Source organism: Callorhinchus milii, unplaced genomic scaffold (assembly GCF_018977255.1).
Source record: "Callorhinchus milii isolate IMCB2004 unplaced genomic scaffold, IMCB_Cmil_1.0 Scaffold3, whole genome shotgun sequence".
In the NCBI taxonomy this organism is placed as follows: Eukaryota; Metazoa; Chordata; class Chondrichthyes; order Chimaeriformes; family Callorhinchidae; genus Callorhinchus; species Callorhinchus milii.
In genome coordinates, this window is record NW_024704744.1 from 97,905,266 (window position 1) to 97,928,620 (window position 23,355).

At 40.9% G+C, this 23,355-nt stretch overlaps 1 protein-coding gene across 1 annotated transcript; it reads right to left on the minus strand.

Moving 5' to 3' along the window:
* Positions 1 to 5,885: 5,885 nt before the first annotated feature.
* slc30a1a (solute carrier family 30 member 1a) lies at positions 5,886 to 22,343 on the minus strand. Its single transcript, XM_042333214.1, has 2 exons — positions 21,662 to 22,343; positions 5,886 to 8,857 (listed from the first exon to the last, which is right to left on the minus strand). The coding sequence occupies exons 1-2, from the start codon at positions 22,335 to 22,337 to the stop codon at positions 7,962 to 7,964; spliced, it is 1,572 nt and encodes a 523-aa protein (XP_042189148.1). The 5' UTR covers positions 22,338 to 22,343; the 3' UTR covers positions 5,886 to 7,961.
* Between the last annotated feature and the right edge of the window lie 1,012 nt (positions 22,344 to 23,355).

Here is a 23,355-nt window from a genome sequence, read left to right on the forward strand (position 1 = left end):
TAACAATTACGTTTGTTCAAAACATAAAATTGGGGCTGTTGACAATGCAGTATATTGAACCTACTGTTGTGAGTGTAGATCTTTCAGTACTATTCACGTCACTGGAACTGCCTCTCAGGTTTGCCCCAGACACGCTTTGTGGCTGGGAACTTTCAAAATCAGGGGAAATATAGACTCACATTTTATGGTGTATTTGGACAGATTCTTTTCAAGATTCTCTTTAAAATCTATTTTCCTCATCTGATCGATCCTTGTAGCCATCAGTCCGTAGTTGGCCTGTTCCCTGGGCACCTCCTGGATATGGGTCCTTTTATTAAATTGGAATAATTTCAATTAAGTGGACCCTGCTTCACTCCAGTCCCCCAAGTATTTTAATTCTTACAAAACTTGTATAAACTGCTTGCAAAAGTTGGATAAAACCGATTATTATTGGTTTCATTACTATTAAAACAATTATCCTAAAAAAAAATGATCCAGCTCCAGTGGCTTATGCGGAAATGCCTTTGCATGCTCAAGACGAAATGAGGCAGAATTAAGATTAAATTAATTTGTTCCATTGCAGTAAGGAGACCATGTTATGGGTGTGAAGTTGCGGAGGCAAAGCAGGTCACGGCACGGATGTGGTCTGATGGTTTACCTCTGTAGTTTGGTGGGTAGAACACCCGCCTCACAAGCAAGAGGACCTACTGAGTTTGATTCCCTGCAGGGCAAAACGTTCTCTTCCAGTCAGAAAAGATGGGTTAGTTCCTCTTCCACAGCTCGAGATTGCAAATGGATTCACAGCTGCTCCAGTCGTCAGAGCCCTTTGTCGGTGGCAGTTATCGACTCCTTTACATTACTCTCTTTGGTTCCACCACCTATCTGCCATGCCCCTTAGACTAGATAGTAGGGTTGGTCTAAAATTGTGGAGCCCTGTAGCTTCGTGGTTAGCACACATGCCTCGCAAGTGAGAGGACCTATGTTTGATTCCCGGGCAGGGCAAAACATTAAGCAAGTTTCCTTACTCCACACCCCTGTTTATATAGCAGTAAGCAGGAACCCAGTTGTTAGTTCGATTGGCGGATCGCCTTTCCGGAGTAACAATAACTTCAGTTTGAAAAAAAAAGTTTTAAAAAAATGCTGTGCAAAAAGTTACCAAAAAAAGAATAATTTGGTCACTCAATCCACGACTGCTGAGCCCAACTGGCTGCGAGTCAACTGCGAGTTGAATAGACTTATCGTTACCTTTGTTTACAGTTAAGTACAATCCAACAAGATAGTTGGAAAATAGATTACCAAAGTGATGGAAGACAACTTGTTGATTTGTCAATTCAAAGCATTATACGCTGTATATGAATTTTAACAGAATGTGTTGGTTTAATGGACAATCAACGTGAATGGTATTTTTGAACACTCCCGCGGAACTCCAAACAAATAAACAACACTGATCAATTCTCGAAAATACATTTGATAACCGGCAACCTTTCAATTCAAATTTCAGTTTGAGGTTAACGCAACGCAACCTCAATGAGGTTAACATTTCTGCCAGTAAGTTTTACAGACGCTTCCAAAAATTAGGCAAGCAATCCAGTGAATTAGAGCCGGCAGCCTAATTAGGAAATTAATAATCTCTTCAGCTACTCTCCATTTATAAGTAGGGCAGCTGAAATCAATGCTTTTCAGGCAGTTATTCAAAACTTCATCTGAACCAGCAATATTAAACACACAGAGGCCAATTTTTGTCGACAACAAGTTTATAATGCATCAATACATTAAATATTTTAGACAGCCTCTATGAGGTTTGAACAACTTTGGAAAAATGATTACAAAATACAAATTACACAATAGCAGACAATGAAATTTCAGATTTGAGGAGTGTACTTATGTTCGCAGAGACAAAAAAAGGGTGCATAGAACTGCACCAGAATCCCAGCCAAAGTTAGCCCAGCGACAGTGCTAAAATAAAACTTAAAAATATTACTATATTAACCACACAAATCTACACATCACAACATACTCAATGCAAAACAATCTAGTTAGTGCTCAATTAGTGATTTCACATACCAAATGCAAATACAATTACAAAACTGGAGCCCAACAGACATTTTCAATGAAAGCCGGATAACGCATTTACCTCATCTGTCCATGAAACCGTAAGCAAGTTTCCTTACTCCGCACACACACCTGTTTACCCAGCAGTAAGTAAGAACCCGGTTGTTAATCAATTGATGGATCGCTTTCCAGGGCTAATAATCCCTCCCTCCAAAAAATGTGGTCACTCAATCCACGACTGTTTGTGGGACACTGCTGTGCACAGTTAGTTGGCTGTCGCATTTCGCCTAAAAAACAGTCAATTCACTTTACAGATGTACTGTGAAGCTCTTCGAGACATGTCAACGCTGGGATAAGACGCTACATCAAATGCGAGGATTCTTATTTACTTTTTATCCCACTGCACCATTTAAAAACGTGTTTAAACAAACAATGACTGGAAGCATAACCTTTGCACTATCTCAATAAAATTTGCACAACTTCGATTACCCCAGTCTTAATTCACCTCAGCAACACAAACACTGATATCAGTACTTCGGTTATCAGTACAGTACAGACTAGACAAGGGCGTCCTGATTTGGCACTATTTTCAGAGGTAATACACTTTAAAAGAGGGCACCACCCCCACCCCCACAGCCCTCGCCCACTTAATCCACTAACTTGAATGGTGATCATTCAATAATCAAGCGGAATGATTTCTCACCAGAGTGCACAACGTGTACTATTCAAAAGGAACCAAGTCCGGGCAAAGACATTTAAATGTTTGGTCGCCCCTGGCCTCATTCACCTATCCCAGAATGTTTAAAATCTTGCATCCAAACCACATTTAAATCCTATGTAAAAAAAAAAAATTCTGGAATGATTAGCATACTCTAGTATAAACATCAACACATCAAAAATACAAATCCGCTTTATAGGGTTTCTTCTGTTGATATACAGTATATGCATTAAAGCAAATAAAGGAAAACAGCATTCAAATTTGCGAAATAACAAAGCCTTCAAAAATCAATTCCGCCCACGCCCCTGCAATAAGCAAATCATACTCTCCCTCTGACAATAATTTGTCTATTTGTTCCCTTGCCTGCATCATGTCAATAGAAATCGAGATTTAGGTGTTGATCTTTACATTGCATTAGCTTTTCTAACATTTTGAGTGTAAGGGGAGCGATGGGTATTGTGAAAGTAGATAAATAATTATTAATGTGAATCAAGTTTTCCACCCTTACTTTCTGTATAATATATTGAGCTACTGGCGAGATTATGTCTTGATTATTGCATACTTCATAAATGAGTGTGAATCAAAATTGCCATATCAATTGGGCACCTTCGTTTATCATACCTAAATGTTGTGGCAGTCGTCACAACACAATATTGTCCATTCTACATATATATTTTTCAGTAACTCTTTGCTTTAGTCAATTGAACTGTACAATCCATGCATCTTTTCCTCGCATCCTACATACATTTCCCCCACCTAATATACATTACAATGGTAGATCCTTTGTACGCCCCTTTGAGAATAATTGGTGATAACCATTTCCCATTTAGCCTCATCCAATCTTTTTACCATTAACAATGTTTTAACACATTTACTTTCAGTACTCCCACAGAATAAGGTTTGGCCAGGTAAGGATATTCATCTTTTCTCTCATCAAATTAGGGGCACAGTAAAGAGGTAGACTGGGATGATTTAGATGAGGAAGTTTACCACGCCCATGATGATCCTCACTACACTACCAGTCGAGCCACTGATTTAGAAGAACTGGACCAGGCTCCCATGTGTCCCATATTTCGGGTGAGAACAGAGAAAACAATACAATACAAAATTATATTTGTATAGTGCCTCTCGCGTCTGGACGACATCTCAAAGCGCTGGACAGTCAAGGAATTGGACCTGAGCTGGGGGTCCGAATCGGGGAGGGTGGAGGGCAGACAGGGTAGCCAAAGGTGAAAAACAATGGTGAATGAAGGCAACGAGGTCAACCTTCCATTGACAAGATCAATAGAGGAAAGATTTTTAAGATCCAGACTACTTCAGAAGAAACAATGGTGATGGAAGATAACAAGGTTAATCTTCCGTTGACAAGATCAGTCCTATGGGACCTGGATTGTTTTAGAGATACTGGAATAGACAAGATCAGAATGGGGGTGCTTGACCAGAAGTATAAGGATCAAATTTCTGTCAAGAAAGGAAGAAAGGAAGCCAACAGCAAGAAGAGCAAGAAGACAGAAGAGCATAGGAAGCAGGCCAGGCAGCTGCTATGGGACAATTTATCCTTGACACAAACCGATTCACACTAAAACGTCGACTGCTCCATCTCCTCCATGGCATCAGAAGATCAACTTGGTTGCTGTGAATTTTACTAAGTCGAAAGCAAACCTTTACTGACTATATAACCTTGCTAATTTTGTTGACTAAACGTCATTAACTAACACTTCAGTTGCAAATCAAGCTTCTGCCCCAGGTTTACAAGCATCACTATTCACCTTAAGGCAGGGGTTTTCAACCAGTGGTCAGCATACCCTTGGGGGTACTTCTAAGGATCATAGGGGGTAGGCTAGCTGACAGCTCATGGGTAGTTTCAAGCTGTGGGGGGTAACGTGGGGTGGAGGAGCAGGGGGTGCATTTGGGTTTCCACCTGGCTTTTTTTTTAATATAATCGCCCTGGCTGTTTTCGCATTCCCTTGCCAGGTGCCGGGAAGCATGCGAGAGCCACCCAGGATGGCAAAGCGAGACGAGCCCATAGGTGCTGGTCAAGGCTATGTGTTCATCATCGCTGGGGGGAAAAAAAAAGAGCATGAACGGCTTTGTGTTGAAAGGTAGGTCAATGTTTGAAACTTCCTTCCCCTATGTCGTAATAACAATAAGTAATTATTAGTACTTGCTAAGCATTGTTATATATTATTGTATATGTATTTATGTTAGCACCACTTAAGTTTTATATCACTGTATAAGTCTTTATGTTTGTATCTCTGCATGGAGTTAATTTTATCTTATGTAATGGTAAATGTATTTTTATCATTCTCCTTTTTATTAAATATTAGCTGCTTTTTATGGTAAATATGTTGTAAAATAGGTTCGAGTCAAGAAGAGATATTCAGTAGAATAGTGGCCCTGTGCTATTTATGTTGCTGTTGTTCTTAAACAAATGTGTTATATTAGCTGAGAAAATAAAATCATCTTGTGTTCTATACACAAATGCTGTGCCTTAGAAGGAGGGGGTGTAAATGGGACATGAATGTCTGATGGGGTAGTGGGAGCGGGGGGGGAAAGAGACAGCAAAAAATATAATTTGTTAATCAGATTATTCTGTCTTTTATTGCAACTGTGGGACCACTCATTGGAGTGAAAATTGTAAAGGGGTACTTGAGCAGAAATCGTCAAGACAGAAAGGGCAATTTTGAAAAAGGTTGAAAACTACTGCCTTCAGACATTAATCTCAGACCCATCACAAGGAGCACGCACTACAACTGGAGTAGATGTGGTAGAAACACTTGGCCTTTTAAGGATTTTTTGTAAAAATGCGATTACTCAAGTTAAAATTGTGTCTAGCACAATTTTTTTTTAAACTAAACGTGTTAAGATCACTTTCAGAGGAAGTAATCCTGAGTTAGTAGTGATTGGATCATTTTGCCCCAGAATAGATTCCATTCAATTGAACACCGACAAATATTTCCCAAATTTGAAAAATGAATTAACCAGCTATTAAAGTGCACGCTAAACAAAATTACCGTGGAGTCAGGCTCTGAAGCATTCAAAATATATTGACGGGTCACGCAACCAAGCTCAAATGTAGCAGCAACAAAATGTACATAGCAGAAGCTTTCATGAACAAAGCAAAACAAAGCGTGCATAAGGGGCAAAGTTGTATTTTAATGCCTTTAATGATTTTAAAAACTGTATTTCTTGTAAACGTGTAAGCCAGACTTACAGAACTTAAATGGATTGTTTCTCGAACCAGGTGACTTGGGATCAGATGGCTTGGGTTTTTAACAAATACATTTTTTTCCCACTGCATACGCTATATTCGCTAACCATGTTATACTTTTTCCTAGAGAATTTGGAATCGCCATCACATTTTTGGTATCCTTTTAAATTTGATATTCACCTTTCAGTTAAAGCACTACTTTCAAATTCGGAAACATTCTGAAAGACCAACTGGGCAACTGATTGAAGTAGGATTGAAATTCACAACCCTATTAATGTATTCAATAAATCTATCCCTTCATGCCAGTGTCAAAGCAGTTATTTTCAATTAAATACTCTGATGAAGTGGGATCATTAGTTCAAGGTCGGTTGGACTGTGTACAGTCCATAAAGCTTGCCCAATGTAAAGGGTGCTCTATTAATTGTAAAGTGGTAGACTAATAGGATTGCATTTGGCATAAGTAAATATACCTATATAAAAAGGAAAACTTGAAAGTTACTATGTGCAAAAATACTGAAGCAAAGTGATGAGCAGCCAATCGTATCTGAATTTCTATAAAATTGTTTTGGAGCAGTGGTGGCCATCCCATTACATCCAAAAGTACGGATTTTTTCCTCGACAATGCACATGCTTTGAATGGAACCCAATTTACCATTTTACAGTATTCACAGAAAATATTTGATTGACTATAATCACCACTTGCTTCACTTAAGACAACTCCAGGTATCCATCGGGTCTGCTTTAGAAATGTTTATTAAAGGTTTAATCAGAGTATGTTAAGGATTTCTACATTACAGCCTAGTAACAAGATTGCGTGTTGCGATTGATACCTTATTTGAGGTGTGCCCTTTCTAAGTCTGTCCTCACATTTACCGTGAACACCTCCATGTTGGTTTCTCCACTGAGAAAGCGCATCAGATATCTAATTCTGATCGAAATTAGCAGAAAGTAATGCTGGTGGATCGTTTCAAAGGACAGCTCAAAAGACAGGCTGCCAGAGGATCAAGGACTCCAAAAATGAAATTGACTGAGTCTTGAACAAAACTACTGAACAGTACTTGGTTTCATTCTCATTTTGGTTTACCGTTTGCTTGTCTTTCAAAGCAAAAATGTACTATTCAGTAACATACACTTTCATAAAAATGTTTACCCATCTTTAACAACAAAATACTGAAATAAACCCAATATCACTTTTTCTTCCATGTTTCAGTATGTTTCAACATAGCAATATGTTGGTCCAGAATAGAACCATAGAACCTCCTCAGATTGGGAAATGCACAGTAATCATCTGCGCTACAAAAGCATGTTAGAATAGTCAATACGTTGAACTACTTACAGTTGCCAAATTTAAACAAGATTGAGGCACAACTTCAACTATTCTTTTCAGCAGAAAAGTTCTGCTGTCTAATTTACACAATTACAATAAATGCACTGTTACAGCTAGTCAAGGTCAGATGGGGAGGGGGATGGAGAAGGAGGGAAGAAACTAGCACATTTTAGCACACAAAGCAAATTTACCCAAGTGTAACACCAATAAAGTTCAACACTCTGGATTCACTGGGTTACTTTTCACACCACAACCCCTCTCCTGACACTTTATACAGCAGCAATTCAAAAGGATGAGGATAAAAGGTGTTTGAAGGTTGATGCAAAACTGCTACATCTACATAAAACCACTATTATAAAAACCTAGGTAATTTCCCACATGAAAGAATGTCAATGCACCTTTAGTAATCATTAAATACAATTTTCTGCTGACATTGTCAACAGCAATGCATTACCCAGGTTGCTCGTCACAAAGCTGGGAAAATAGATTCAAGTAGATTTTAGTGAGTGTCCAAGTGTTTGCTTTGGAATGTGCCATATATAAGTCGAGGAGCTGTGAAACAAGCTCAAGAATGACTATCTGCCACAGTAACTTCAATTCAGTGCCAGTCAATTCCAGTTGACAACCCCAAGTTGAAGTCAGCAAAACACCAAGTCATTTGAAACAAGCTGCAATTAAACAGCTGACTCGTATTGTGTATCTTTGCCTTCTCGTTTGCCTTCTCCTGCATTTTTTTCACTTTCACTTGACGTTCTTCTTGAATTGTCACGATTTTCTCCAGGCTTAAGTGGAATACCAGGAGCATTATCCAAGGAATCGATGGGATTCTTCTCCCCATTACCACAGCACTGCTTTAAGGCACACTGAGTCTTGCATGGCAGTTCACAAATGGAAGTGCGAGAGTCTGCGTTTACTGAAGCAAACTCTGGTTGGATGGTCGTGGCATGGATACCTTCATCATGGAAGAAGTCTTTGATGCGTTTTGCGACATCCATGTAAGCAGTTGGGTCACGACATTTAATGTGGGCTGTTGCAATTATTCTACTGCCAGCCAACTGCCAGACATGCAGCTCATGTACTGCAAGGACTCCTTCCAAATGACTTAGCTTCTCATTTAACATGTGCATATCTATTTGTTTAGGCACAGTCTGTAATAGGATGAGAGCAGACTCCTTCAGGAGAGGATAGGTTGTGTAGAGCAGGATGCAAACCATAATACAGCATAAAGTGGGATCTAAGAACAGAACCCAGCAGGGTCCAGCTTGTTGAATGCTTATAGACGAGTTTGTGTTTGTGCCATTTATATGTTCATCACTACAATGATTGTGCACACATGAATTAATGCAAGGACCACTTTCAGGACATGGGATCCAAACAAAGTAAAATATCACTGCATTTACCACCACTATGACAGAGCCCAAGGCATCTCCAAGCACGTGGAGAAAGACACCACGCATGTTGAGTTGAGAGGCAGCATCTTCAGCGTCATTAAATCCATCACGACTGTCGTCGAGGATAGCAATGCCATTCAATTGCAGACTTCTCTCCATATTGTTCTCCCTTAGTAGATCTGTTCAAAGCAAACACCAAAATATTGTAAGCATTTTTTTTCCACCGATAGCATTTGTTCCACCCTTAATCTCTGACATTCAATTCCTTTTGTCTCATCAGACTTTCTTTCTACTTTAAGACAGCAAGTACCCAATTACATGTTTGAGCCATGGCATGGATGAGATGGCCTTCTCTTCAACTTTGGATCTCTCACTTTTGATAATCATATATTCCAGGTCAACTATACCATCGAGTGGCAGTTTTCTACCAAGGTAGAAAATTATAGGCGTCTTTAGCAATAGATTACTGGAGAATCTACTGCATTGGTTACATTATTTGTGCATTTTAATTTGCACACAGTTTGAACAAATGGCAAGTGCTGCTTTGACTAATTGATCTGAGTCCAAATCTATGTCATATTAATCAAGGAACTTGTACGCAATAAATACAATGGACATCCACTAATCTATGGTGGAATCCCAGTTATATAATAAGATCGCACACTACAATCTTGCACACTACAAGCTAAGGAATTTTGCAATCACATCCTCACAACGTGAAAGGCGCAATATCAAATGCAAGGATTATTAATATACACAACGGATCATTTTAAAATAGGTTTTAAAACAGTTGTTAGCATGTGGAATGCCCTGCCAAGTAAGTTGGTAGAAGCAGTGACCACTGTGGGCGTCAAGAGGGAATAGTTTATATTGTGCCTTCCACATCGGGAGGACATCCCAAGCACTGTTAAGTAGACAAATACATCAAACAAAAAGGCTTGAAAGATTTGGGGATAGGGCAGGGCAGTGGGATTGCCCCAACAACCCGTGTACACTCAATGGCCTATTTCTGCACTGTACATTTCTATGATTTCTATTTCTATGAAAGTTGGGGCCTTTCTTGTCGCAAGCAAGACTGTAGTGTGGAAGCCTATAACTGGGATTCCACCAGAGATTAGTGGATGTCTATTGTTGAGTAATCACTTTACTTTATGCCCTAGCACCTCCCTACCTCTCCTCTTGCTTAAAACCCACTCTACTACCCACAGCCTTCGCTCAGCTGTGCTCCTGCACATCCTTTTCTACCCCACCCTACTATTGGCGGCCTGTTTTCAGCCACTACGCCCCAAACCAAGAAATTCTGCCAATCCCTCCACCTTGCTTTCTCCTTCCCCATCTTCAGATCACATTCAAAGACTTTCCACTTTGACCATGACACCTCCCCTCTTTTCCCCAGTTCGGCATCAAGCTCCGTCACTGTTAAACCTCCTTAGACACTACCTCATTTGAAGGGCGCTATATAATTGCAAGTTGTTGTAGTCATGTCAAGAACCATGATGTTAAAGCCTAATACCTTCCCCTGATACCTTCCATTTATTACATTTTTAAAAAAAACAAAGTAGACTGTTTTGAACGAAAAATTTGGTAAAATGACATATTTTCCACTGTTACAGTTCAGTTACGCAAATGTTAGAAATGTAAAAAAAACATTAGATTTAGGTCAGTTATAAAAACACACTGACTGAATTACAACTTACTATTGTTCATGAAATATGTTTTTAAACAACATAACTAGAATATTGTAAGTAATCTAAATTTTCCTATGAACATTACAGTGGATTATTGCAAAGATTATTATTACTACTACCCTTGTTGAAACATAGGATCAGTGGTTACATACAAGTTAAATTCAGATATCTAATGCCAGCAGCTTCTGGTAATTTCATTCACGTTATCCTTACAGTGTACTCAGTCCATACTGTTCACATTTCCACAGACTACAGAGATGTAATAAATCTTACAACCAATATATCAGCAACATCTCTATTAAAAAATATGTAATGGAGAGCAGATTGTGTGAGAATGGAAACATTAAATGCCGTTCACATCATATTACTTACATTTAAATATGTTTTTTTTAACCAACAATGCATTTATTAGAGACACTATGATCTATGGAAATTAATTTATATCCCATTCATAATTTTTCCAACAACTCATTTGCAAAATTTTGGTTTGATAGTTGGAATGTTAGTGTTCCATTGTTCATCATATTCCCTCCATAATTTCAGCAGCAAAGATGAGTCAGTTGGCTCATCATTAGGACCTGGAAGGGCAGACCAGTCACTGGGGAGACATGGAAACCTCCCACTCCACCCACTCCTGTTAAAAACGCAAGCAAAGTCCTAAGAGGTAGGTTGACCCTGGCTGCACAAACAGCAGGGTACCTGGCCAGACAGACAGTGCTATCGATGGCATGGCGGCTTTAGCTGGTTAAAAGACTCCAGCAGTACCCTCAATGCATACTCTGGGTCCCCCAAGCCTCATCTCGTGCCAACCTACGCCTAATACTTTCCAGAAGTATGAGCGGGATGCATCCCTCCGGGGAGAGAATGTGCATTCTATTCCAACAATCCATCTCTGGAATTTCTACTTCAGGGGATGCATTTTATCAGGAGTTTACTGGAGTATGACAATAGTATAGTCTGAGTTTTCACTCCAAGGCCAAGAATTAAAAGCACTAATACAAGTAACAATACAGAAATTCAGATGCAATTTTGTCACATTAACTGCAACTCATTAGCTACATACCTTACACTGTTACAACAATGAAGGCGCATAGTGTTCTGACAGCCGTCTTTAGTTTGACAAAATAATGTCCTAACAGTCTCTACTTTTATGAACTAGCACCGTGCAATGTCGGAGGCCACTAAATAGAATTTCATAGCACCAAACGAGAACAACAAATTACACTTGTATACCTCCTTTCACGTCGGATAGACGTCCCAGGACGCTGAATCAGCTTATGATTCGTTTCTGAAAGACCCATCCATCTAATTCTACTAATTTGCCCATTTCCAATATTCTTTCTCCCCCTCCCCTCCCATATATTTGCTCAATTCCTTGTAAAAAAATATTTTGGCCTTAACAACTATTTTTGATACGGCATTGCATATCCTAAACCCCTGCACTAAAAAACAACTTTGTGCACTCTGTGTTTATTTTAATGGTGATCTTAAAATTAATGGCCTCTAGTTACCAATTTACTATTCGGTGAGAAAATACACCAGTAATGATGCAATTGGTTTAGGTCATGAATTAGATAGAAGCCAACATTCGCGCATCCAATACAAACTTAATACTTGGTCATTTACCTAAACATTTTTTAAGTTATACTTCAAGTATCTCACTTTCACAGATCAAAAAGCTTCAAGCAATTCCTCCCCAAAATGGTGTAAATTAAGTCATAACATAAGCAAATGCTGCAATTCTCGCCCACTGCACATTTGTTTTTATAATAAATCATTAATCATCAGCTAAGAGTACAGCTCACGACTCCTAACTGTGAGAATATTTTAAAATGAGATTAAAAAACCATGTTGAATTGATCAACAATGCTGTCAGGCAGCAGTTGAAAAACTTCACAAACCAATTTTAAACTGACACTAAACTGCAAACCCAGTAGCCAGTCACCGTGATGAAACATGGATAAGGCAATATCTTGCAAGACATGGCAAGCATTACTACCCCAGTAAGGTGCATATAGGATCTAACACAGACCCCAGTCTTTGGATCTACTACTTTAATATACATTCTATGTAAATATAATAAATAACTATTTCGTAGTCTTAAAAAGGAATATCTAAACAAGCTTTCATTGCAGCCTTTTTGGTGAAATTCTGTGCGCATCAAGCTAAGGCCGGTTCTGGGAAACGGTGCACGTGCATTAAGGTCAGGTATACTAAGATGCAGAATAAACTTTAAACGCCTCACATCGCCAACTTCTTCTACACCAATGTGACAGTTTCCATGTCCCACATCAGACAACAGACATCCATCACTTTGTCTCTGAATGAAATTGACAATTGGTATCAAATTAGGGAAAGTATAGTTGCAACAGATCGATACCCACTAGCAAAAGGGTGGCCTGTCTATCTATCCTCCAAAGAACCAGCAGGAATTTTAAAACTGGATGTCCATTGTTAGGCTAACATACAAATTGTCAGCAGGGTGTCATTTCGCAGCATTCTGAAGAAATAAATGTTATTTAAAAAAATAACAAAAAAAACTGCCCAATTTACTTTGCCAATAGTTCCAAAAACTCTCCTCGTCATCCACGCATTCCAAACATAAAACATCATACAAATAAGGTCTACATTCTTATTTTCAGTTCAGAAAACAAAATATTGTCTCTGAAGAACAGAAGCTCAGTCTTCTGTTTCATCTTTTCTAAACTGATTTCCGAATTATTAAAACAAAGAAAAGTATTTAAAAAATATCCGCTCTAAAATATGGACCACTAAATTTTCACAATGTGTAACAATTATTAAGGCTTTCACTTCAATTGCACCTAGATTAATACTACAATTGCATATTACATGCAACATAGGAGACATGCCAGTTTTCACTATAGCCAATTTGTATTATATACATTATTTTCACGAAACACAAAAATAAAGCATAAGACTAAGTACGTTCATGATAAAAAGGCAGCAGTGATTATATGAATGGATTAACCCCGATGTCGAAGCTGCTCACCATCAAGAAAACCTACAATCAACCACTACTTTAGTGGTTGCAGAATACTTTTAGTACTTTTTTATTTTTACAGAGTAAATAATAATCCTTGCATTTAGATGTCTCAAAGCACTTCCCACTAATGTAAAGTGGTTTGACTGTGTACTTTTACATTGGCAGTAGCCAATTGCACAGAGCAATGACCCACAAACAGTCATGGAGTTAGTGACCAACTTTCATTTGGGGGATTTGTTGGCCAGGATACCGAGAGAAACCTTGTTCTCTTATCGAAATGTATCTGCTGACTGTACTTTCCATTGAGTCACATCGGTAAGCCCACATGACCTCTGCCTTAAATCATTCAAGTTTTTTTTCTTTCTCTTTTCTCACTAATAAATCTGTCTCAATATACCTTGTTCAATATCTTCAAAGGGTGATGCATATCTTTACCCACTGCATTGTCATTAATATTTCAAAACTAAAATCCAGAGCATCCCCACTATGTTTAATGTATAGCAAGGATCTAGAGCAATCTCAATAGATTTCAAAAGTATGCATTTGTTTTAAAATATTGACAGGATCCAGGAGAATCCCAAGTTCTGCAGAAATTGCAATCACATTTAAAGGTCTAAATAAAATTTGTCAGATACTGACAAAAGACTATATGTAAACAAAATTCACTCAAGCCCAGGAATACAACCACCTGGCTATCGTTGTTTCTAGACTACCAATAACTACTAAAAAGAAGAAAATAAATCTTGTGCATGTTGACAAGTTTCAATTTTTTTTAGCCAATTTAGCGATCAAAGTGTGTTCAGTGTTGAGAAATTGAATACCTCTTCCATTTGAAACACTTAGTGTCAACAACAAACATTCTCAGGTCTCAAACAGCAACACCATAATAATAATAATCCTTGCATTTGATATAGCACCTTATCACGTATTTGAGACGTCTCAAAGCAACACAGAATATACGGTAAAGCGAAACGCGGCAGCCAATTGCGCACAGCAGCGTCCCCACAAACAGTCGTGGATTGAGTGACCATATTAATCTTTTTTAAAGGGATTAATTTATCTCTTTATACATTTTGTGTACAAAGAGAGCCAGTCACACACAATATAATGGAAAGAGGAGAGAGAAAGTTAAAGGAGTGAGAGAATCGCAGAGGATAAAGAGAGATAGTCACAGTGTATAATGGGACTCACAGTAGAGAGAGAGAATCACACAGTTAACAGGAGAGAGTAATGGATATACACACACATTATTGACTATAACATGGAGCAGGTAATGGCTTCCTGTGTCTAAACCACTAATGCCTGTCAGTCAAGGTGTGGATTCTGCCCACTTCAGGTCCCTACCTGTCCTCGTCCCAGGGCTAGAGACCCTCAGAGCTTGCTCTGTGTCCCAGCACCATGAGGATTTACACTAGAGAGGCAGTTCAGTATATATTAATATTAATTCACCATTAAATTAACATTCAGCAAACACTCAATTTTCTTTCATACATTACTAATTATATTTATTTCTGTTAGCCAAAACATGCACACATGAGAAGGGAATAATGGGGCATGGGGAGAGGTTATGCACAGAGAATATTAGGATGGTTGGAGTATCATGTGGAGTGCATGAATATCCTGTTTTGGTGCTATAGATTTATATATTCTATGTAGAATGTAACTGAAGTACTCAGCAGTATTCTGAGCCCAACTAACCCATAAGTTCTAAGTAAATTTAACCAATATTGTTCCAATTATTTAAATGTGCAGTAGATTTTGCTTAGCACTGTCTTGTTTGTGATTGACAACCAAAGTCATTTCCCTAGTTCATGTGTGCACCCTCAACATTTACCCAACATTTTATTCAGCTATCAGCTTTTTTAAGCCACAAAAAAAGCAGATTCAGCTTCCATATTTTTCCAATTAAAAGCACAAGTTGATTATATCAGACTGTAGTGCATTTTTTCACTTGCAGAAAGAAAATACCACATGCAGTAATATGCTATCTATCCGTGATTCATAACTAATATGTAAAAGAGCTTTACAGAATATACTGTAAAGTGAATTGAAAGTATATTTTCTGGGCAAAATCTTAACGGCAATGACCTATTAACAATTCACAATTTGAATTGCCAATGGAGCTTTATTGTCCACCTGAACATGCAAGCAGAACTCAGTTTAACATCCCATCTGACAATGTGGCACCCCCACCCCCAGCATTTACATTGGCACCAAGCCAGTCTCACTAACCAAATTAAACAGTCCAACGAGTTCATGTAATACTATTAAAGTCCTGATAAGATTCCCAATAACATTTTCAGTTTTCACTTGTTTTTTACCACAATGAAATGCCCAAATTTCAAGAACTCGATGATCACATCAATAATATTTTGTGGCACGATTTCAATTTCGTTTCTATTCTCTATCACAGCATATTTTGTAACTACATCGTCATAAAATAGAAAGGGCACCATTGTTGGCAGCTCTGAAAACATTGCAATTCTGCAAGCTTAGACACAACATCTTTATCAATAAGTGTGGAAAATTCATCTGGGTCTAGACTTATTCTGTCAACATAGAATTTAAAGTGTCCGGGGTTTGGCAAATTCTTAAATACAGTATTCAATGTGAAGCTGGTTTTCTGCAAGTTCTTTTAAGAATTACAGAACCTTCCCCAAAAATGTAAGCCTGCCTCAGTCGGCAGCACTCTCACCTCAGAAGGTTGTAGTAGGCTCGAGCCCTATGTCGGAACTGAGTTCACAGTCTAAGCTGACACTCCTTTGCAGAGCTGGGGGAGTATTTGTTCGTCAGAGGTACTGTCCTTCAGATAAGACATTAACCAAGGTTCATCTGCCAGTTTGATGGAATGTTAAAAATCCTATTCTACTATTCAAAGAAAAGGGGGTGTCTCAGCGTCCGAGGCAACAATCCCCCAAATAACAGTGGTCATTCACTTCACCACTGCTTGTGGGAAATTGCTGCATGCAAATTGGCTGCAGATTTCCCTACAAATACAGTCAATAGACTTTACAGTAATTTCTGTGAAGCACTTGGAGATGTCGATGATGTGATTAGGTGCTACATTAAATACAAGGATTATTATATTATAAAATCAGCTTCAAAATGAAGACTCATTTTAAAAAATTGACAAATATAGCACCGTAAAATGTTACATTAATAAAACAAAGAGATCCAGGTGGAATTTCTCTCCAGAGGACTCTTGCTGTGATGGTACACACATATCAACCATTCTATAAATGTCTGGTGGACTTCATCGTAAAGCAAATCAGGAATTATTAGAAACAAAAAAGGTTCACAAACAAAAGACTGTGGAAAGCAATAAAGACAAATCAATCAAACCAAAAATCACTAAATAACAGAATCATAACCTCTTATCTAAAAGATCAAAGGTAATGAACAACTGGTACTACAGAACTGACACGCAAAGCAGACTTGTGTTAGTACAAACCCTATCTCTAATTCTGATGGAGAACAAACCTTGTATATGTTGGGGGCCCTGTCTGTGCTATCTTGCAAGTTGCCTAAATGGCACATGCCACCAATTGAAAACTCAATAGAAACTTTTTAAAAAATGTATTTAGTATAGAACATTAATAAAGCTTAATAAATCAGAATATTGGTACATACAGGGCAATATTTTAAAGAAACTCTTCAAAGAAAATTATGTGACCAGTTTGATTCACTAGACGTGAGGCCCAAAACAGATGATGAATTTTGCCCACTTTAAACTACACAAAAACCTTGCAGCTTTAGTCCCAGTTCATCTTAGTTTAACCTGCATTTGAATTGGATGACTATTACCATTGCGAACAGACAAGTTCACTAGAGAGAACAAACTATGCAGACCAAAAATGGAACACACTATACCAGGAACAGTTTGCTACATTAATAGTTTAAAAGTAATAATAATAATCTTTGCATTTGATATAGCGCCTTATCACGTATTCGAGACGTCTCAAAGCGCCACAGACTATATTGTTAAGTGAATTGACTGCATATTGTATGAGTGAAACGCAGCAGCCAATTACACACAGAGTGTCCCACAAACAGTCGTGGACTGAGTGATCAAAATGATTACTTTTTTATTTAAAGGGATTATTATCCGAGATCTGCCAATCATTGTTGGGCAAACAGAGGCGTGTGGAATGAGGAAACTTGCCTATCATTTCGCACCCACCACCACCCCCCCAACCCCCAAATTCCTTAGTTTATCAATACGATTAAACTTAGTTTTGTTCAAGGTGTGCTTACCTTTTATACATAAGAGATCTGAAATAAAAATTTGAATTGCCATGAGTTCTGCATCTGAAGAAAGATTTAGTTCCAACAGTTTCTAAAGTATTTGTTCGGTTTAGCACAACATAAGATTTAAGCCAATTTTGATGTAAACATGTAAGTGCCACCAATAAATTTACACAATTGAAGCAAGATGCAAGAGTAACAATTGCACATGCTTTATGTTGAACACTGACAAGTGTATGAAAACAGTAGAGGACAATGAATAGCAATTTTCTCATTTTTGTGGATAAATTAGGTATTAGGTAAATGGTTACAGCAATAGCATTTGGAACAACTAGAAAGAAATTCACTGGACAATTTACACACTTTAGCAACTGCTTGCCCTCCACCGGGGGGTGGGGAGGTGGGGTTTCAGGGGTAAATGGGATCTCCTTGGAGCTGAATTGCTCCAAAGTGACATGTCTGTCAACGGAATATCAGAACCAAGCCAGCCCTCCATGGCGGTCACAGTAGTCCGGTTTCTGAGCCAGTGGGTCCGCAGTATTCCAGGGCACAGCTGATAATAGTACAGCCCAGCCTGGCTCATCGGCAGGACCTGGAAGGGCAAACCAGTCAGTGAGGGCAGGGAGTCATCCCACTCAGCTCCTGTTAACCCTGCAACCCAAAGCCCCAATGAGTAGGGTGGTCCTAGCTGGAAGAGCAGTGGGAAAGCAGTTACCCCAACGCACACCCTAGGGTCCCCAAGCCTTGGTTCTTGCCATCCTGTGCCTAATACTTTCTGGAATTATGTAAGCAGGATGGGTCCCTCCAGAGAGTCTACATTCCATTCCAACAATCTATCTCTGGGATTTCCATGTGTTGGTGGGATGCATGGAAATCTCAGCTTGATTTGGTTACTTTTATACTCGGTGATGAGTTTCTGCATGTGTCAGACACTGGGCTGACCAAAAAAAAATCCACCCCCCCGACCCCATCCCAAAATGGACAATGTAAAACTGTAATCTGATCGCTCCAAATGAAGTAGAGAACACATGCACCTAGAAAGTTGACTAAATACATTTTAAGTTAAAAAAAATAAAGGTAATCAAGTTAGTAAAGGAAACTAGTAAAAACTCAGTAAGGATAGAAATAAGCCATTCAAGTGACTTGAGCTTGTCAATGTTCAAATAATAATAATCTTTGCATTTGATATAGTACCTTAGCACATCAACGAGACAAGAACAACAAATTACATTTGTATTGCACCTTTCACGTCAGGAAAACGTCCAAAGGCGCTCGACAGTCAGGGATCCATACCCGAGCTGGTAGTTGGGATCAGGAATAGTGAACTGAATGTACATTTTGTGTGCTGCCAATTGCGCACAGCATGTCCCACAAACAGTCGTGGATTGAGTGACCAAATCATTATTATTTTGTTAAGGGATTACTACCACCGGAAAGCGATACGGCAATCGACTAGGAACTGGGCTTCTACTTACTGATAGGTAAAGAGGCGTGTGGAGTAAGGAAACTTGCCTACGGTTTTGCCCTGCTGACAGCATTGTATTGAATTTATTTTCATATGTCTGAATTAAAATACATCATTCAAAATATTAACAAGACTGAACTCGCAGCAGTTTGGTTTGGAAACTCCTTTAAATAAGTTGATGGGTTTCTACATAGGTCCACAGACAGATGCCAAAAAAAAGGATTCAGCTTTTATCTGCTAAGTGTCCTGCAAAAATCTTGGCGATTCTTTCAGTTTCCTTTTCAGGTAGTTCTGCTGTTGTTAATCTAGGTTTTGGACTGTTGCTGTGTTGAGCAGCAGGTCTAGACATCCCTGCCATCTCACTTGAATCTTTTGTAGCTGCTTGATAGTAATCAGGAAATAAACTGTTATAATAATTCTGTGGATGACTGAACAGAAGAAATAAAACACTACAAAACACTATTTTAGGGTTTCAAGATCTGGGAAACCTTTAAAAGCTGCTTCAGAACTAACTAAAACTATTGTGGCTAACTATTAGATGACAAAAATAATATATTCACATTTGCTATTATTTGAGGGGTGCAGTTAGTGGAGATTAGCTACTGTGTTTGCTTATTAAGTGATGACCCGCTGAGTTGCATTCGAAAAAATTAGAGCATCCTCGGGATGTTGGCGACACTGGCAATGCTGGCAGAAACAGTACTTATTGCTCACCCCTAATGCCTTGGAGAGGAATTTATTATTGGTGTTCCTGTGATGACAATGCTCAGCAGCAAGTAATTTGAGACATTAACATGATCCTCGTATTTGGTTTATCTCAACAAAAGCCATAATACAGATGGGCATAAAAATTAATACAGATTATCCAGGAAACAAATTAAATTAAAGGTGTTCCAATTCTACCCAATTTGTTCCCTTGGTAATGAAATTGGTATCACAGTGTGAGATTTCTGACTGTGAAGATTGGCTTTTTGGGAGAAAAAGATCAGATTTAGAATGCGTGTATGGATAAAGATCGTAAAGTCTTTCAATACGTTGATACTCATTTCTGTAACTGAATAAATGCACCAGTATCCAAATACTTATCACTCTCTGTACTTATTTTCCAACAAGAATGAATGTAGACATGTCTGTCCGCTTCTAAATAAGCTTTAGATATTGAAAGTTATCCCGGTCGTGCCTAGAAGAAATGACACCACAACAGCTCCCAGTACAACCGTGTTCGTAAGGTCAAGCAAATCCACTGTTACAATTGACTTATTTCTCTCCAATCCCTTTCCCCTCTCCTCCCTCCTACTATACACAGTATCAGAATTTAAGATTAGGGATTTTCCCCCATTTGTACATTTCTTCATCAAGTGTTACAATGAGTCAATTGATGGGTATTCATTTTTTTTCTTTGAAATTTTCACAATGATCCAATTGNTTTTTTTCAAAAATTTTAAAAAAGTTACCAGTTCAACCCAAGACGGAGAGAGAGAAAAAAAAGAGTTTGTTTTGTGAGAGCTCCACGGTGTGTGGTTATGATGAGAAAAGAAATACGAACCGATTCTGGTCCAACTCTACAACCTTTGTACAACACAATCTTTCTCCTTTCAAGCCCCCTCCCCAACCGAGCCCCTCAATACAACCAAATTCATCATCATCGGAATAATTGTGCTGTTTAAAATTCACGTTAATAATAAAAAAAGAACTGTGGAAGAGCGGAGGGGGGGGGGGGTGGTCGTGGGGTTAGAGGGATCTTTTTTAAAAAAAGTTATAGAAATAAAAGCCAACACGCTGACACAAAAAACACACACACACACTCAACCACGTTACTTGTAGTTTTCCGACGAATATAATAGATTCCTTCAAACACAGATTAGAGAGTCACAATGACAAAATACTGCAGAGGCTGGAAATCTGAAACAAAAACACAGGAGTGGCCGGGAACGCTCAGCGGGTCAGGCGGCATCTACGGCGAGAGGAAAGCGAGCGCCGACGTTTCGTGGGCCCGCGACGCGACCCTTCGGCGGAACTCGTCTGTACGACGAACCGCAGCCCCGAGGAAGGGCGGTGGACCCCGGAAACACCGACTGACTGGCTTTCCTCTCCCTCCATAGGGCTGCCTGGGGTTAGGGTTGGGGTTAGGGTTAGGCGGGCGTTCCCCGGACACTCCTGGGGTTCTTTATTCGGGGGCTGTGGGGTGGGGAGTGGGGGTCACAAGATCAGATAGTTCTGTTTTAGGAAATAACATCATGGGATTACAGTACATTCGGCACATGTGTGTGTGTGTGTGTGTGTGTGTGTATGTGTGTGTGTGTGTGTGTATGTGCCACCGCCAAGGAAACCGAGATAGATGGAAGTGGCCGAGAAACAGTCAGCGGGTCAGGCGGCAACTATGGAGAGAGGGGAAAGCAGTCCGCCTTCCGATAGGGGGTCCCGCCAGGACCTGAGGCAGAACCACACAGGTGGCCCTCTCTCTCTCTCTCGCTCTTTTTTTATTATATATATATGTGTGTGTGTGTATCTATATCTATATGTGTGTAATGTGTATTTGGTTCCCTGTCGCGGAGCGTCCCGTCCCGTCCCTCTGACCTACCGCAGCTCTCCTGCTTGTCGAGGCTCACGCCGTTGAGGCTGCTGGAGGCCACCAGGGTGTTGCTCTCCTCCCGCTCGCAGTTGGAGGCGCCGTTGCCGGCCAGGTTCTCGGTGTCGCTCCGCTTCTTCCTCCGCAGCGAGAGGCCGTGCGAGTGGCCGTGTCCCAGCAACCCGCCGCCTCCTCCCCCCCCTCCTCCTCCTCCTCCTCCGCCGCCATCCCCGCCGTCTCCACCACCACCTCCTCCTCCTCCGCCGCCGCCGCCGCCGCCGTGCTCGTGGAACATGAAGAGCCCCAGCACGTTGATGAGCAGGCCGGCCGCCCCCACGCCCGTCACCACCAGCGGCTTCTCGATCTCCTGCGGCTCGGTGAAGCGCTCGATGGCCTCCAGCACGATGGTGAAGCACAGGGCGGTCAGGAAGACGGCGTTGACCAGCGCCCCCATCACCTCGGCCCGGATCCAGCCGAACGTGTTCTTGGCCGTCGACTGGGTCTTGGCGGCGAAGCGGACGGCGATCAGGGCCACCACCAGGGCGATCACGTCCGACAGCATGTGGAAGGAGTCGGACAGCATGGCCAGCGAGCTGGTCATCCGGCTGACCACCACCTCCACCACGAAGAAGCCGAACGTCAGGGTCAGCATGCACATCAGGCGGAGCCGGTTCGGCTCGCACCCCATGGCGGTGGCTCGGGGCGGGGGGGGAGGGGGGGTGTAGGCGGTGTGGGGGGGGGAAGGGGGCAGAGGGTGTGGGGGGGGGGGGTTCGGGTGAGGCTCAGTCGTCGCCGCACCTCCCCAACCCCAACAACAACGACAACACTCACTCACTCGCTCGCTCCCCTCTCACTCCCTCCTCTCCCTCAACCCCCCACCACCACCGACCCGACTCGACCGTCTTCTCTCTTCTCTCTCTCTCTTCTCTCTCCCCCCCTCTGACACCGACGCCGACCGAGAGCGGGGGCGGGGGGGGGGGGGGGGGCGGGGGAGGGAAAGGGGGGAAGACGATGACGAGGTGAGAAACGACGACGACGAAAAAAAAATAAAAAGAAAATAAAATCGATCGATCGATCACAACGATCGCCGAACCAACGGCCGTTTAAACTTTCTTTTCAAACCCCCCCCACCCCCACCCCTTCCTCCCTCCCTCCCCTTCCTCCTCCTCCCCCCTCCCCCACTCCTCCTCCCCTCTTGTCCCTCTCTCGCCCCTGTACCTCACTCCCTCCCCCACCCCCCCCCCCCCCACACACACACACACACAACCGAATCCCCAAACGGCGGTTACGGCCGTTATTTTTCAAAAAAAATTCAAAATATATACGTTTATATATATATATAAATAAATAAAATCTCTCTCTTTTCTTTCTTGGAAGATCACGATCCCGAGGGGGAGTGGGGGGGGTGTGGGGGGAGAGGTATCGAAAGTTCCCCCCTCCTCCTCCTCCTCCTCCTCCTCTACCCTCCTTTACCTCCTTGTCTCTCTCACTCCTTTCTCTCCTTCTCTCCCTCCTCTCTCTCCCTCTCACTCCTTCTCTCCCTCTCTCTCCCTCCTTCTCTCCCTCTCACTCCTTCTCTCCCTCTCACTCCCTCCTTTCTCTCCCTCCTCCTCTCCCGCTACCTCCTCCGCTCTCTCCTTCTCTCCCTCTGTCTGTCGGTCGGTCGGTCCCTCTGTGTCTCCTTCCTCTCCTCTCCTCTCCTCGGC

Excerpts from the sequence above, each read along its gene's own strand:
- slc30a1a (XM_042333214.1), bottom strand. The coding sequence starts at position 22,337 with ATGGGGTGCGAGCCGAACCGGCTCCGCCTGATGTGCATGCTGACCCTG. Across the intron at positions 8,858-21,661 it reads CGACAAGCAGGAGAGCTGCG|ATCTACTAAGGGAGAACAAT; the intron begins GTAGGTCAGAGG and ends TGCTTTGAACAG.